The sequence below is a fragment of the Sinocyclocheilus anshuiensis genome, unplaced genomic scaffold (genome assembly GCF_001515605.1).
Source record: "Sinocyclocheilus anshuiensis isolate Anshui unplaced genomic scaffold, SAMN03320099.WGS_v1.1 scaffold147, whole genome shotgun sequence".
Lineage (NCBI taxonomy): Eukaryota > Metazoa > Chordata > Actinopteri > Cypriniformes > Cyprinidae > Sinocyclocheilus > Sinocyclocheilus anshuiensis.
This window is the reverse complement of record NW_015549585.1, coordinates 1,264,150-1,280,456: the sequence shown is the minus strand read 5'-3', so window position 1 is coordinate 1,280,456 and position 16,307 is coordinate 1,264,150. Positions and strand designations below refer to the sequence as shown.

The following is a 16,307-nucleotide window of genomic DNA, read 5'->3' as shown; positions in this document are numbered from 1 at the left end:
ATTTTTACAGAAGAATATGTCATTACATAACAATGGATCTCATAGTAGTGCGTTCTTGAAAGATTTATATATATATTTTTTTTTATAAATTAATACTTTTATTCAGCAAGGATGCATTAAAATTATCAAAAATGGCGAAAAGGCTTTTATATTGTTACTTACATTTTTTTTTAATGCTGTACTTTTGAACTTTATATTCAGCAAATAATCCTGAAAACAAATGTATCAGGGTTTCCACAAAAATATAAAATATGAAGCAGCACAACTGTTTTCAACACTGATAATAATTAAAAAATGTTTCTGGAGCAGCAAATCAGCATAGTAGAATAATTTCTGAAGGATCATGTGACACTGAAGACTGGAGTAATGATGCTGAAAATTCAGCTTTGCATCACAGGAATAAATTACACTTTAAAATATATTCAAATACAAAACAGCTACTTCAAGTTGTAAAAAGATTTCACAATATTACTGTTTTATTATATTTTTGCTCAAATAAATGCTGCCTATAGTGAGCATAAGAGACTTCTTACAAAAACACACAAATCTTACCGACCCCAAACCTTTAAACAGTAGTTTACATTATTGCTAAACGTGTGGAGAAAATTAATGGGATTTTTACTTCAGAAGTAAACCTTCTATCGCAAAGCATTTGCAGATTAGCTGTGTGCAATGAAAATAGTGCACAAATAAGAAATATAAAGTGGAGCATTAGTACAAATATTAAAGAAATATCAGTGCAGGGCAAACCCTCCCACACTCCCTCTCTCTCTTTCTCGACCACATTCTGTGTTTCTGTGCTCTCTCTGTCAGCTGTTTGCTCCTCCCACCCTCTCGTACTCGTTCACTCACGCTCTGCCTCTTTGTGTCTTGCGCTATGAATGCACTTGTAAGTTTAATCTCCGCTAAGGAGGAGGAGGAGCAGGAGGAGCACCAGTGCATGTGAGGTATCTCAGTAGCTGACAGATACAGTGCTCACAGGAGGAGACAAGAGAAGACATCTTATCCATTGCATCAGTTTGTTACTTTATGTTTGAAGTCTGTTTTGTGTGCTGGCACTCCCAAGTGATCTGAAGCACTGAGCTGAGATTACAAAGAAACCAGCTAGTGTGTTTGGATATGCAGCGTATTTGATCGGGGTTGAAACGAGGACTTGAACACAGAGAAAAAAAACGCTGAACCTGAAAAAGGAAGGTAAGACCTTTCTATGGACAGTTACTCTTACATGAGACTATATGTGAGATGGGAGCCATGCAGGTGGTCTTGAGTAGCAGGCTACGTGATAATCGAGCTGTGAACTTCACGTGCCGGTCGGGGAAGCAATGAAATGAGATTCACGGGCATCGCTGAAGACCGCCTTATAAGCTCTTTGCCAGTCTAGTTGAGAGAGTCAAGCTTTGGTTGGATCAGCCCTCCTGATATTCTCCGGCTGAACCAAGCAGGAGTCCGGCACACTGCACAGTCCAGTAGGACCGAGGAACTTTTAAATTCGCTCTCCGGAGGATCTGGACCTGGCTGACTTCTCTTTGTTTCTTGGAGACGCTTGGCACTCTTTCATTGAGTTTTCTCGGTGATAACCGTGCATCCTCTGAGACAGGATGCAGGTGTCGTTTGTTTGCACAGACCACCGGTCCATGAGCCGTAGCACAGATGACAGGCTCAATCGACAGAACGCTAACAGTCCGAACACTGGTACCCGAAGCAAGTTCAAAGCCGTGGCCATGGTTGCCAGGAGCCTTGGGCAGCTTTCCGTCCAGAGCATTCCTTCTTCGAGTGAACAGAGCATAAGAACTGGCATGAAGTATAGGTAGGAAAGCATATATTGAAAGAAGAGTTTATTTTGTGACTGTAAAGCCTGTAGGATAAGATCCAATAATGTGAAATATTTTACTTGCAGTAAATGTGTGTGATTATGTGTAATGATACAATTAGATATTTTTTGTATACGATTAAAGAAAAAATATTTTTTACCTTAAAAAATTATGAATATCCTATCAGGTTAAGTAGCGTAATAATCAGCATATGCTGGTGCATATATATATTTCTACTATTTCAACAAAGTGCTTTGATTGCATATGATGAAATCAGCCCCGTCAATTTGACCATTACTCTTCAAATCATTCTGCAAATTGCAGCTTTAACTGTTGAAGAATAATGACTACTCTTTTTAACCCAATTGAGCCTCTGGCAAACTAGATTCATATTCCTGCATTGCTAGCTTTTTATGTAGACTTACTGTTATTATGCACAACTGCTGACATATTTGTCTCAGAATCGTTTTAGTAGTTCATAATATATAATAGTATTATATAATTTCATTATGTAATTTGATGCCTTTTTTTACAATTCCATTAAGAGTTCATTCTTCTGTTTCAAGAAATGCAATGAAAATTGAAATAAAACATAACATTTTCTGCATCTGTTAACAACAAACCTGCAAGTTATGTTAATTTACATAATGACGGCTAGAAACACTTTCAGCCGTCATGTTCGTTTGCAAAAAAAAATAAAAAATCCTAATAACAACTCTTAATGGAGGCATGTGATCTTTCCTTCCTATTTGAAATCAGGATTGGAAAAATGATTTTGTTGTCAGAGGCTCCAATTTATGTCAAGCTTAATATTCGCTTCTGTAAAGCGAGAGAGTTAGCTAGACCTTGTTAATTTCATTTATTCATTTATGCGTTCATTATGAGTTACTTGCAATGTCACTGTCTTGAAGCTTCATCTTCCTGTTTTAAAGGGGTCCTATTATGCTCTTTTACAAAGTCTTGATTTTGTTTTGGGGGTGTACTAGAACATGCTTGGTGGTTCGAAAAACACATTATTTTTCACATAATTTACATTATTAAAATACCTTTCTCCCCATCCTGGCACAAACGGCTCGATTAGTTCCGGCTTTGATGAAGGTCCGCCTTCCGAAAAACAAAATGTGTTGTGATTGGTTAGCTGTCCCAGTGCGTTGTGATTGGCGAAAAGCTTAGACAGTGTTTCAGTACTGCCCGTTTATACTGGAGAGCGGCCATGTAAGATGTGTTTCTTGGAGGTTATAGTACATTGAAGAATGATCATATGACTTTTTGCATACGCCATGTGACATGTAAATGCGAAAAAGCCGTTTTCCATTGTAGTTTTGCTAATTATTCCTTTTTCGCATTGCCTGAAAAACCACCTCATGTGAGCATAAAAACTTCTTTGCGATATATGGCCATTTTTGCGAAATTGACGCGTTTCCATTAGGTGTATTTTCAGTTCGCAATTTCAATTTGCGCAGTTTGAAGGGTAATGGAAACGTGCCTATTGATGTACCATATTAAGTCCCTAGACCTGTTAGAAGCCTTTGCATTCAAGGTTCATGAATCTGAAACTTTAGTTCTTTAAGTTACATCACAGACCACTTTTAATGCAATATAATGAACATGCTATGAAGAGAAAAACTTCTGGCTGCTACACTCTTAAAAATAAATGTACTTTATTGGCATTAGTGGTTTGATCCATAGAACCTTTCTATTGCATGAAATGTTCTTTTTAGTGTTAATAGACAAGCAACTGAAAGCAATCAGCTGATTCCAATTAATCACAAGTATCAATCAATTATCACAAGTGTCACTGCAAGAGAGTCTGATAATTAACAAACATGGCACAAACCATGTAAAATATACAATCACAACAAATAAAGTGTCACAAAAAAAGAGGGGGAAATATATATATATATTATAAAGCAGTTACAAAAACAATTACAAAAAAACAAGAAAGTTCTAGTTCTTCATTCATGCCATCAGGGAATAAAGATTTAAGTTGAAAGATCCAAAAGCCCTCCCCAACAATTTCTTGTCTCTATCTCCACCTCTTCTATGAGGTAAAATCCTCTCGATGCCCAGGAATTTCATGTCAGACAAAGAATGTTTAGCAAAGTTAAAAAGAACAACATTTATTTGAAATAGAAATCCTTTGTACCATTATAAATGTCTTTACTGTCACTTTTGATCAATTTAATGCATCCTTGATTAAATAAGTATAAAAAAAAAAATAATAAAAATAAAAAATTTTGCTGCCCCAATGAGAGATATAACACTGCATAGTAAGTGCTAAGGTCTTGAAAATAAAGGTTATTTATGGTTGCATGAAGATTCTTTAACATCCATGGAACTTTTCGGTTGAACAGAATGTTCTTTAAAGTGGAAAGAGGTTCTTTAGTTTATTAAAACATTCTTCACTCTAAAAAAATTACTCTTTTTAGAATTGTTCACTGAAATGTACTTTGGGAAACCAAAAATGGTTCTTCTATGGCATTTGTGTGAAACCCCACTTTTGGAACCTTTACTTTTAAAGGTAAAGAACAACATGTGAAGGATGTTCATGCCACATTTCCCCATTCCTGGCAAAATAAATGTGTGTTTCAGTATGATTAGATTTTACTCTGTACTCTCTAAGGGATAAAAGTCCTTTCTAGTTCTGTTTTCCGGGATTCACTCTGACAGACCGGCACTTTTGTCTCACCTAATTTTCTTTAGTCAGTTCCAATCACAATCTCATTCTGCCCTGATGAATCGAAGCAGACAGAGAGAGAACTGGAGGGGGGCTTTCAATTAACCAGCATCTTTCCCAGTCCAGCTCGTGCAGTATTACTCTGCTCACTCTCCACAGTAGGACAGACCAGACATTGTACCGGTGGGTGTAGAATTGGGAATGCTGCCATATCGTAGATTGATGTCGCTTGACATCACTGCCTTATCTTATCCTCACTCTCTGTGGAGATGCTTCAGTTTAGCTGTGCGGACAAATTAAATGACTCCGGTCAAGATTCAATTAATGATTTGAGTAAAACAGGCTTATAAATTTGTGGAGGAGATCCTATTAAGCTAGGCGATGCAAAATGGTCTGCAAACCTCTTTATTTATGTCTGTAAATGCAAATGGAAAACTAAGTCAACATGAAATGTGTTTGCAAGTAAAACAGGATATACAACTTGGTGACATCATCTGAAAAAGAGGTGAAGCAAAGTTTATCTTGATTAAATATTGCAAAAACAATATCTTTTATCCTTGGAATAACGTGAACAGATGAATCATGCTTTTGAAAAGACCAGAAGGCTCTGTGACCATTAGATTTATTTTAAATTGATTTGAGCTGACTGGCTGCAGGTTGATTTCAAAGATTTCATTGATTTAAAATTTAAGGTTTTTGGTTAGCACAACATAATGCACAACATAAAGGATATGCATTTCCAAGAACAAAGATTTTATTATAAAATGTTTCCCTGGAAACATTCTCCAGTGTTTATAAAATGTCTTTTGAAGTTCTGAACTCAAAGTGTTGAGAGATATAAGGCAGCGCAGTAAGTGTTAAGGCGTTAAAGAGTAGGCGTGTTGAGAGATATTATTGCACTTCTGGATCTCACTATAACTGATACTACCTTCAGTTCAGACTCACTCCCACATGAAATAATGCCTGATGAATGTTTGTGAGAAACAAACAGCAGCCTTTGCTTCTACAAAGCCACACAATAGCACTATAAACGCTCTGTCTCACATGTGCACTTCTATTTAAGGCTTGAGGGAGAGAGTATGTGTAATCCTTCACTCTGATAAGGTTTTTTTTTCAAGTTCTGTACTGAGGATGGATGGATGGATGGCTGTATGTTCAGCTCTCTGTGCAGTGCTGATAGCTTTTAATTAAGGCTTGCATGTTTGCGCTTTAATAACGTGTAGATTCTCACTGACAGCAGAATGCCTGTTTTCATCACACTCTAGGAACAGATTTATTCATTCCAGCTGGGCCCTACCATAAATAAACCCTTTTATTCATCTCCATGCTAATTTGTGTTATGTTGATGGGGTGGACTGCATCTGTTTGCATAGAAATGGTTTGAAACCTTCAGTTGTTTACTTTTTGTAAAGCAACACTCCCATTCAGAGAGAAAAATCTGAATCATTTGAGTGTCAGAGAGGAAATATCCATTCATTCGATTGTAGAGCAAAATGAAGTCAAAATGGGCTCGAATTACTTTTTTAATGCACCTTATTGAGCTAAATTCATTGGTGCACAAAGGAAAATGTTTGTTTTCATAATCTTTCATCAAAACAGAAGTTGCTGTGCCTGAAATGATTTTCATTTTAGCTGACGTCGCCAGTGGTGCTTAAGTTTCAGCCAGAAGGTTTCAGCAGTGTTGCAGACAGATACGAATCAATACTTCATAATACAGAAGTAAAATGGGCTGCAAACAGTTTCATATTGGTTTTAGATTACCTGTCTTTTGAGTGACTCAGATTAACTGTTAGAAATTAGATAGACAGAATTTTGTTTATAAAACCTTCTATGGGATCATAATGATGTTAGTTCAAAAGTTTGGGATCAGTACAATATTTATTTATTTTTGATTTATTTATTAATTTATGCATTAAATTTATCAAAATTAAAAGCGTTTATAATGTTAAGAAATATTTCAGTTTTGAATGTGCTGTTCTTTTGAACATTTTATTCATCAAAGAATCCGACAAAAATGTTAAGCAGTGCAATTTTATTAAGTAAATGATTTCTGAAGGATCATGTGACACTGAAGACTGGAGTAATGATGCTGAAAATTCAGCTTTGCATCACAGGAAGAAATTACATTTTAATTATTTATTAAAATTTATTTGAAATTGTAGCAATATTTCACAATATTACTGTTTATTGTATTTTGATCAAATAAATGCAGCCTTGGTGAGCAGAAGGGACTTCATTCAAAAACATAAAAAAAATCTTACCAACCCAAAACTTTTGAACATTGTGAACTTTTGAATTTTTTATGTTTTTAATAATGTCGTTAGTGAGCAGCATGGCAGCAACATATAAAAGATTTGTTAATATTTTTTTTAATCATTTTTAATAAAATGGGCATGTCCAGTCTGTTTATACTGAAAAGGATTGTGTAGGACCAGTTCTGGTCTCCGGAGCTTTCTGTGAAATTGTGCACGTGCAGATTCTGTGTGGGCTGCTTCATAACCCTGATAATGGTAACGTGAACTCTCATTCACAATGTGTGTGTGGAGGCTGTGATAAAAGGGGTGGTGTTGGTGGAGAAGAGGGAAAGATGTGGGATTTGAGATGGAACTTCTTTCTGACTAGAGCTGAAACCAGTCTCAGGTAGAGCTACTGCTTTTAGAACAGGGTGTAGGAGGCTTTCTCACAGACTGAATTGCTCTTACATAAACACAAATTTCAGAGAACAAATCCACACGAGGCAGCCATCAGAGTATTGTGTGCGTATGAAGAACAGTGTACATGTAATTCCATGCATTCCCCAATGCAAATTCCTTGAAGAATGTGGCTCATGGTCCTTCCATGACCTTTTAGCCTTTTTTCTGCCATTAATTACTCATAACAGCAAGGTTTGTGCACTACTTCAGTGATGCTCTCATTTCCTTTGAGGGCCAGTTGGTTACTGTTTGGTCATGTGAAATGCATTTGCCTTTAAAGGAGTGTTCGCCTAAAAATGAACATTTTGTCATGATTTATTCACCCTTAGGCATCATAAAAGTTGGCAATATGAAGTATGCACTATATTTCAAATCTTGAAGCCATGCAATGGAGCAGTTGAAGCCATGCCATGCTGATATTGAAGTCATATTGAAGTTTCAAACTTGAGCCATCAAGACATTTTGCACCAGGTTTCATGTCAATCGAAACCAATTGCATTTGATGTCATTTATATAAAACCTGCATTTCTAGAGGGTCTGCTATTATAGGCATCATAAAAGCTGGCAATATGACTTTTGAAGCCATGCAATGTCTTGAACAGACTGATATTGAAGTAATTTACATTTACATTGCACGTCAAGACATTTTGCACCAGGTTTCATGTCAGTGATTATCAAAACCTATATCATTTGCCATCATTTACATGCATTTCTAGAGGATCTGCCATTTAGAAAGACATGAGGGTGAGTAAATGATGTGAGAACTGAAATTTTTTTGGTTGAACTATTCCTTTTGTACTGACAAATGTGTTTTGACACATCATGTTCTACTTTTTAAAGCGAGCTGTCCTAATCGTTTGAGTTCAGAAACTCACTGAGGCTGGTGGAGATCAACAGAGACCGAAGTCATCTGAACTCTGAAAAGTTGAACTCCCTCTGCTTCGTAAACAAACCTGACCGGCCCGTGCTCCTCTGTATATCGTTAACCCGGCTAAAAGACACGGGTGACATTTATTGACCTCTGGCTTGATCTCTGGTGACTCCTGGCAAACCCAATCTCCAGCACTGCACCTGGGTCCAGTTGTGACTGGGCTGCTGTCCATCATGCAGTATTCAGCTCCAGCCTGTGAAATATTCAACACAACAGAACGCTGAGAACAAGGAAACAGTAACACAGTAGCGCAATCAATAGTCTACTGGCCCTGAAAACACCAGATTGTCTTTCGATTTGCCCGTGCCTTCAGTCCAACACAGTGGTTTTAACAGGATCGGCTTATTATTTGAGCTTCCTTGACACAGTTACACAGCTTCAGTCATACATTTATCGGTGTAGACAGCAGTAGAGTTCCAGTTGAATCTGTACTAATCATGTTAGGGATACTCCACAAACATCAAACCATGAAAGGAGCCCTCTCTTGATCTACATATCTCCGATCTTATTCACTGTACATATTATCAGCAAGGGCGCAACCAATGAATGAATCATAAACAGCCTTGGAATTCATCAGTGCATATTGTTTGTTTCCTACTGGGTGGTAATTGCTGCGTATAATGAGAATACCAATGCTCATTTTTGGCAGCCAGGGCTGAGATAAGAAGTCTTTGGCACGTGCCTGTTTTCACGTTTAACACAACTCAATCACACCAACCAGTCTAATGCTTTATTGAATGGCTATCATGCAAAAATGCATTGATTTTTGAGTGTGTGGGCCGAAAGTTCTCACCATATGCGAATTATCTTAAAAAGTGCATATTTGCATATTCAAGTCAGTTTTAATTCTGTGTATTGCATAAGGGATGTTTCAACAGCATTTTTAAACCACAAAAGTTAGATGACAAGTTAGTTCAAATGCATATTTTCACCAAATAGATGCTCTCAAACTGAAATCGTGTTGGCCTGAGGAGGTAACCATAGCAGCATACGCTGAGCCGTTTCCATTAAGATCCGTTTTGAATGGTGCAGTACATAAATACTGTTATTATGCATCACTTTGTTATATGTTTACATATCACACAAGTATATCACTCAAAAACTTAAGTCTTTAAAGTGCAATGAAACCTTCCATTTCAGCACAGGTCAATCATTGTGACAGATCTCAAATATATTTTTTTTAAAAGGAGACATGGAAAGCGGTAGAGTGGAGTGAGGAGAGAAAACAACAACTGCGTCTGATCCAGTCATGTTATTTTTATTTTATTTATTTTTTACAATTAGTTAACAATATCAAAGGATAACAAATGCACTCTGCAGTTTATAACTGCACGCAACAACATGCACAAAGTTAACGATACATTACATGACACTCTTAAAAATAAAGGTTCCAAAAGTTTTTGTTGTTGTTGTTTATACAGCATATGCCATAAAATAAACATTTTTTTGTTTCCCAAAGAACCGTTTTCCTTTATAAAGAACATTTTGTGGAATGGGAAGATTCTTCATGGAACCAATCAATGCCTATCAATCTTTATTTTTAAGAGTGAAATTCACACACAACATTTAGTAGCTATAATTCAATGCTGTTTGCATTTGCTTTGCATTTTTAATAACTTTTGAGACAAGATTTCAGTTTCTCTTTTAGATTGGAAAAAACTGATTTAACAGTCTTCCATCAACAATGTTTTAGTATTTCATGACCCTTTAGAAGTGATGATTTCATTTTGTCTGTGTGTGTGTGTGTGTGTGTGTGTGTGTGTGTGTGTGTCCTAGATTAACATGCAACTATTCAGCTGAATTCCCTAAAAAGTGTGAACACTGCAGTTCTGCGATGCTATAAAGACGTTTATCAGAGCATCTCAACTCCACAGAGCATCGGAAATAAGAATGATTGTTTTTGCAATTCTGTCTGATGACTAGCTGCTCAGAACTGACACGGTTCATGTTGGAGATAATTTGCGCTATACAGGCTTGCCTTTGCAAATAATTTACTTTGAATCAACTGAACCATGATGCTTCTGTCCAACATTGAACAGTTTATCTCACCGCAAGGTCTAATTAAAAACAGTTACTAACTTTTTTGACATTGACCTGACCATCGTTGATTAACCACATGCTCTTTACTTTTTAGCTCCATGTTAATTGTAAAACTAGATTTGAGCAGATACTTATTCATTTTCCCCTAGTGAATTATGCCTTTCAGTTAAAGACATTTGCTTGTTAACTGTAAGATTCCCTGGTGTCTACAGGAAATAGCGCAGCACTCCAGTGAGTTATTTACCAAACATTTCTGCATTTAATCTTTTGAACTTTTGTGCTGAGGTGCCTGAAGAAATCACCAGCCACATTAAATCGCCCAGCAAATGCTGCTATGAATAGGATCTGTCCGGTCTGCAGGTTACTTTTTGGATCCAAAGCAACGTGTGGCTCACTGTGACCCACTGTGGTCTGTCTTTCACTGCATTCTGCCACCGGACACCCACATATTTCTAATCCAACATAGACACCCCCACACAAACACACAAAAACCCCACACATGCTTCTAGAAACGCACATACGTGCCTACACACACAGACAGCTTGTTATATCATCCTTAATCCCAGTTACACACTTCTTTATTCATGTACATGCTCGTGTACAGACACCACAAACTAGGACTGAGTGACAGCATATGTATTCTTTATTCAATGTATTTTATTTTATTTATTTATTTTATTATTTTGTGGCACCATTATGTTGACCAATTTGCCATTTGATGCCAAGCAGATTCAAAATATTTTAGTAGGTTTTTCAATAAATATTAAAAGCCAACCAAATGTTTCAGTATAAACAATCAGTCCACATTGTTTTGATTTAATGAATAAATAATTTTTACTTATATGCATCAAAGTGTAATGATCAGCCTAACAGGCTGGGTTACAAAGTTTAAAATGGGCTCAGATTTTACTGTGTGGGAGGTTTGTAGGTGATAAAAGAATGACATAAAACAGATATAAGTTTAGTAAGAACAGTGTATTTACAAAGTTCACGGTACTTTAAAACAACACAATAAAACCAGGAAAACTCAGTCTGTTAAAAGCATATAGTTCATTGCGCCATACCCTAAAACAGTCCAAGAACCATACAATTCTTAAAGACACATACACACTAAAAATGTCATGAGGAATAAAATGGACTTAAGAAAACTCTATTATACATAAAATCATTGCAATAAATAGAGCGGTAAAACATGTCTCTTATGTGACAGTGTCACAAAAGTAGCACTAAATAGCAATGTTTACTTATTTGTATTTTTACAAAAATACTTTAAAACTTTTGAAATGCTATGTGGAGACTTCAATGAACATTGTTGAATTGTTGTGATGAAAATAATTATTGAAATGGGAATTGAATATTGTTGGAATTAAGGGAATTTTGAATGTTTTCTAATATTCAATATATCCCCCAGCCTTAATACACACACACACACACACGGAGAAAAGTTCATGCTGTTCTTCTGTTTTGCTCATTTTAGAAGTCTGTAGCACAAGTCTGTTGTTGTATGTGTTCTAATCTTGTTACGTTTTCCTTCTGTGAACCTTCACAAATCGTATAATCATCTCACCATCTTTTTGGCTTTGTACGCAACGCTGTTCTTTTTGGCACACCAGTTTTCGTGGCAGGAAAATAAAAAAATGAAGTAGAACTAAAACAATGCAAGGACTTATAAAAAGTAAACAAAACAAAGTTGGGACCAAATTCTCGGGTCCAAAGCTCTGGGTGTGAGAGCTGCAGCACTTGAAGATGGTACAGAAGTTGAAAACCTCTCTCTCTCTCTCTCTCTCATGTGGCTCTGTGACTCTGGACTTATGAGCCTTCCTTTAGCCAGTTCTCTTCATTATAGCTGCTGTCTCTATAAGCTCCATAGGCTTCCTCGCTCTCATAAGCCCCTGGGCTCAGTAATCTGCCCTCAGGCACTGCTAAGTCTCATTTTTCCCATGATACACCAATCAGCAGGATGGCTTGCAAACAGTGGCCCCAGTGGCATCTACAGGACTCGGGCTGAGGTCATTGAAAAAGCTTTGAAGACAGTAGATCTGTTCCAAAACCTAGTGAGCTGCCTTGCTGTCTACAGCCTACATGGGCAGCATCTCACTCTCAAACAACAGTTACAATAGAGTTTGAGGTTAGCATGTTGTTAAGGTAATGGTGTGATACACACAAGTACTAATAAATAAAATATAGCATTAGATTAGAATGATTTTATAGCAACTATTTTTGTTAATATAATTAAATATAAATGTATTTAAATATATATATTTTTTTTTTCATATTTACATTTCATAAATTTATTTCAATATAATATTTTGTAAATAATTGATTTGAATAATTGAATATAAACATTTAAATAGTTTTTTTTATTAATATTCAATTATCTAATTATATTTATATATGGCCACTATGCTCATCGCAGTACATTCTGATATTGCCTTCTCAGTGAAACATACATGCAGTGCTCGCTTAGATTTGGTCCAAAGGAAGATATCTTATAAGATGCCTTGGGAACGAACCTTTTTCCCTTAAAATGCTGTCTTACAGGCAGCTCACTAGTTTTTGGAACAGAGCTTTTTTGTTCAGAAAATTAGGTTGGTGCTTTCAAAGCTGCCAATCTGATTTAGTACTGCAATGGCCTTAAGCTGAGTTCTAGAGAGAACAAAGTGATAAAGAAAGCAGAGTAAAACCTATTAATCATTGTCTTTATTTCCTTTTTTCCAGAAACTTGGGGAAGTCGGGCCTGAGAGTCTCATGTCTTGGATTAGGTACGTTTACGGCCTCCTCATCAAGGCCTTTTGTGAAGTAGATAAGGAAACCTGCAACCAACAACACAAGCTTTTGTATACTTTTTTTTGTCACAAGACGATATTTCTTCAAACAGTAGTGGCAGACAGCAGAAATCTGCACCGTCCAGCCAGTGTTGTTCTGTTCTCTCGAGCTGGGCATTAAAGATTATCCATGTTATCTGTAGGTTCATCTTAAAGCTTTACTCTTTAGTGTCATTGGTGGATCACTGATAATCATTTAAAGCTGGTTTATCTTGTGTAAAGCAGTGACTGATTCTAGATCTCTTTACAGGAACATGGGTGACGTTTGGAGGACAGATCACAGATGAGGTATGACCGACCCTGATGTCAGCTTTTATATTCTCATGCATATACAGTACTTACAGAAACAGTTCACCCAAAAATGATTGTCCTGTCATCTTGTACTCACCCACATGTCTTTCCAAACTGTAAACAATATTAGTTTTATTTCTTTCATGGAACACAATGGTATTTATATTTTCCATAAGTATCATCAAAGTAGTCTATAAGCACTATATTCCAAATCTTCTGAAGTCAGATTGACATATATCTTTCAGTGAAAATCAGATCTCATTTATGCTTGGAGAAAGAAGAAAGTTTGAACGTAATTGATCTCACGACTGCAGTGCAACACTTTTGAATGTTTTTAAATGTATCATCATAGAAGAAGGAAGAACATAATACTGGTTTAGAACATAATGATGGTTGGTAAATAATGAAAACATTTTCTTTTTTTCTGTGAATTAACCCTTAAACAGAGTGTCTGCAGATCCTTAAAATTTATGTTTTTTTTTCTCAATTGTTTATTTTTTTAAGACTAATAAAATCCTTACAAATCTTAAATTACCCTTATAACCTTAAAAAATATCTAAATACAACACTTTTTTGTCTTAAGTTTACATTTCAATTATTTATTTATTTATTTATATGTAAGACTGATAAAACCTTTACATATCTTAAATTGCCCTTAATACATATCTAAATATAACACATTTTTGTCTTAAATTTACTTATCAATATTTTTTTAATCTATCAACTTATCAACTTTGCTTTAATCTACCCGTATACCCCTAAATAAATAAATATCTATATATAACACAATAATTTTTTCCAAGTGAAAAATAAACTCTTCACAGAAAAATAAATATGATTACATAGCATTCTTCCATGAATCACCATTCACACAGTTCTTTCATTTTTAAAATTCCATCCACTTTAATGCACAGAATTTTAAACAACTGTGCTTTGCAAAATGCTTTATTTTTTCTCTGAAATTAAACTGCATTCATAAACAGTTCTTGTCTGCTAGAACAGTAGTTTTTCATTGCCAGCGTACACTGTAAATGTGCCTAAACGCATTAAAGATGACTTATTGAGTAGCACTGTGCAGAATACAGCTTTTAATAATTGAATAGACTGCCGCACCTTGAATGCTGGATCCCCTGCTCTCCCTTCCATCCCTCTGACAGATTGCAGAGCAGCTGATGACTCTGGCGTACGAGAACGGGATCAATCTGTTCGACACGGCAGAGGTCTACGCTGCAGGAAAGTGAGTGCACCAAAATGAACACACAGCCCACCCCGTCCAATTACCATGTGCTGAAATATGTTATTTCTGTTTATCTGGAGAATTAGTTAAGTAATGGAATATTTAAAGAAGTTTACATAACATTTGCAGCCACTTTTGTATGGTTTTATTTCAAATATAAGTGGTGTTTGCTTATATTTAGGGTTAGTGATTTGAACAAACATTTCAGAAAATTTCAGATCTAGTTCTCTTTTTTTTTTAGGATGAACTTTCCTCAAGTGTTCTTTAAAACTAGGGGTCATTTCAAAGGTGAATGAACATTTCTGTGGCAGCTGACCCAGGGCATCGTTGGAAACAGCGTTCCTCGTCTGTATCTTGCGTGGGAGTTTGTGTTGGTCTTGTCATAAAGACTCAGCACAAACCTAACAGTGTTGATCAGCGAGGGACTCTAAACTGTCATGTGCATTTACTTATATGCTGGATATCACAGTATTACTTCTAGTTGGATCTTGAAATGATATCATCTCTTAATGTTTCATACAAGCCAGATTCATCAGCTGTGAGCAAGCTTCATTCAGTAATCAGTAGGATTATCCTGCTTTGACAACGAATACAATTACATGACCTAGTGCCACACTATGTGGGGGTAGAGAATTAGAAAATAATTAAGAGATGTAGTTACCCAAAAATAAGATTATAAAATGCCTAAATCTTACACTTTAATGTTTTTATTTTTTGTTTATGTGTAAAGTGAATGGGCTCTGCCTGTCATATACACAAAACTTGCAATTTAAGTCTTGTTTTTGGAAGTTAAAACACTTTCCCTTAATATATGTCATCATATTTCCTTTATAATTATATATAATAAATGTATATAGTATTTTATATACATACATATATATTAGAGCCCGACTGATATGGGTTTTTTATTTGCCGATACCGATATATCGGCGACAGGCTCATATCGGCCGATAATATCGGCAAAACGATATATCAGTCGGGCTCTAATATATATATATATATATATATATATATAATTGATAGAAAAACATTGCTTAGATAATGTATTTTTTACTTAATATATTTCTTTTTTAATAAAACTAATAAATAAAAAGTATTTATAATAATAATCATATATGTGTGTATATATACACTGTAAAAAATAATTAAGCCAGCACAACAACAAAAAATCTTAGTACTAATTTCCCCTAGCTTTTTCTTGTTCACTCAACTTTTGTAAAAAAGCAGTTATACTGACTGAAAAAAAGTTGTCAGTCATACAAAAAATGTTTAGTTAAGTTAACTCAGGATTGTTCGTTTTTTTTTTAGATGTGCAACGATTCTATAACAAACCTTTTTAAGTTGTGCCAACTCAACATTTTTTGTCTTGTAGAACTCACATACCTGAAGTTGACTGAACAAAAAAATGCTACTGGAAATTGGTACTAAGAAATAATATGTTACAACTGAAAACTGCAATAACAGTGTCCAAGTCAAAAACTGAAAACACTTGACACAATATTAACAAAACATTTATTCAAAAGAGCAATTTTTTAAGACAAGGCAATTAAACAGGCAAGTATACCCATCATTACAATCAGTTTCTTTTAAAGTCAGAGCTGTAACCACCATAGACATTGAGGAGGACAAGTCTAAACTGCCAAAAAATTCATGGCCTAATGGTTAGAGAGTCGGACTTGTAACCCAAAGATCAGAGATTCGAGTCTCGGTACTGGCAGGGATTGTAGGTGGGGGAGCGAATAACCAGCGCTCTCTTCCAATACCCTTGAGCAAGGCACCCACCTCCCCAGCCCACCCCCCCC

General features: G+C 35.8%; 1 protein-coding gene across 1 annotated transcript in view; it reads left to right on the top strand.

Moving 5' to 3' along the window:
- The first annotated feature begins 856 nt into the window (after nucleotides 1-856).
- LOC107657983 (voltage-gated potassium channel subunit beta-2-like) overlaps nucleotides 857-16,307 on the top strand; it is a 45,521-nt gene continuing 30,070 nt past the window's right edge. The window contains exons 1-4 of the mRNA XM_016446341.1: nucleotides 857-1,807; nucleotides 12,871-12,914; nucleotides 13,228-13,265; nucleotides 14,426-14,505. Of these exons, the coding sequence (XP_016301827.1) occupies nucleotides 1,599-1,807; nucleotides 12,871-12,914; nucleotides 13,228-13,265; nucleotides 14,426-14,505 (371 nt within the window). The 5' untranslated portion in view covers nucleotides 857-1,598. The remainder of the gene's footprint in view (nucleotides 1,808-12,870; nucleotides 12,915-13,227; nucleotides 13,266-14,425; nucleotides 14,506-16,307) is intronic.